The 1,341-nt window shown below is 37.5% G+C and overlaps 1 protein-coding gene across 1 annotated transcript; it reads left to right on the top strand.

Annotated features, from left to right (window-relative positions):
• Nucleotides 1-281: 281 nt before the first annotated feature.
• Nucleotides 282-1,141, top strand: LOC126598827 (uncharacterized). Its single transcript, XM_050265189.1, has one exon. It carries the CDS (start codon nucleotides 388-390, stop codon nucleotides 1,018-1,020), a length of 633 nt encoding a protein of 210 aa, XP_050121146.1. The 5' UTR covers nucleotides 282-387; the 3' UTR covers nucleotides 1,021-1,141.
• The last annotated feature ends 200 nt before the right edge of the window (nucleotides 1,142-1,341 follow it).

The following is a 1,341-nucleotide window of genomic DNA, read 5'->3' as shown; positions in this document are numbered from 1 at the left end:
AAGGAGATATTATGCACCATAAGAGAATATCATTGTCATGCGGGACTAAAAAAAGAATAAAATAAAGTAAAAAGAATTAAAATCAAAGTTTATAAACAATAGAGTACCTTAATATATATCCTTCAACTGTCGTTACTCGTTAAGTGATTACTTCACAAAAAGTCATCGACCATCTAGAACTAGGAAGTCAATAATTCCACCTTCGGCAAAGAACGCGTTTGGCATCTGCAATAAATTAATTCCTAGACAAACTCCAAACATTATATATAGCACCCTACTTTTCCATCATCTCCACAAACAACTCCCTCCACTTCCAAGTTTCATCGTTGCAAAAATACATCACAAATTAAGAGAAATTTCTTTCACTTGTATCACAAAGAGAAGAACATGGCCGAGAAGAACCAACAGGTTTATCCTTTGGCACCAGCAAATGGTTACACAGGAAGTGATGCCGAGTCTTTGGAATCCGCTAATGAGATGAAACGCAAGAAGAGAATCAAACTGGCCATTTATATTGGTATTTTCATTGTGTTTCAGATCATGGTTATAACCGCGATAAGTCTCACTATTATGAAAGTTAAAACCCCAAAGGTCCGGCTAGGCAACATCAATGTGCAAGACCTCAACTCCGTCCCAGCAACACCTTCATTCAACACTAAATTCACAGCACAAATCAGAGTCAAAAACACAAATTTTGGTCCATACAAGTATGATGCAGGCATTGTCACGTTTTTGTACCAAGGTGCGACTGTCGGGCAAGTTTCTATTCCCAAGAGCAAGGCTGGAATGCTTTCCACCAAAAAAATCAATGTCGAGGTGAGCTTGAGTTCAAGTGCATTGAGCGGTACAAACCTTGGCAGTGAAATGAGCAACGGGGTGTTGACTCTCAACAGCGCGGCTAAGTTGACGGGAAAAGTTGAATTGATGTTTATAATGAAGAAGAAGAAGTCTTCCACCATGGACTGCACCATGGCATTTGATTTGTCATCGAAGACGCTCAAAAGTTTGCAATGCAAGTGATTAATGACCTGCAGATCAATACTTGTACTTGATTTGTTAATTTTTTCATTCGTTCTCTTTTGTGACTTGTATTTTGCTGCAGAACTATATATAAATAGATTTCTCTACTATTTCAAACCAATGAGGCCCCGGGCCTGATCTGTTATTTCTTTTTCCTTTTTCCATACGATTGAATACAGAATAGGTGCTTCTTTTCTCTAACATATTTAGTAATTGCATAATTAATAGAATACCTGGCCTACTTATCATCAATGAGTCCATCACACAATTTTAATAGAATTTTGATAGTGATGCACTGTCACGTTTGAAATGTCATCAAAG

The sequence above is a fragment of the Malus sylvestris genome, chromosome 14 (genome assembly GCF_916048215.2).
Source record: "Malus sylvestris chromosome 14, drMalSylv7.2, whole genome shotgun sequence".
In the NCBI taxonomy this organism is placed as follows: domain Eukaryota; kingdom Viridiplantae; phylum Streptophyta; class Magnoliopsida; order Rosales; family Rosaceae; genus Malus; species Malus sylvestris.
This window is presented reverse-complemented; position numbering and strand designations above follow the sequence as displayed.

Bases quoted from the DNA above. Each gene is read 5' to 3' on its own strand.
- LOC126598827 (XM_050265189.1), top strand. From the start codon at position 388: ATGGCCGAGAAGAACCAACAGGTTTATCCTTTGGCACCAGCAAATGGT.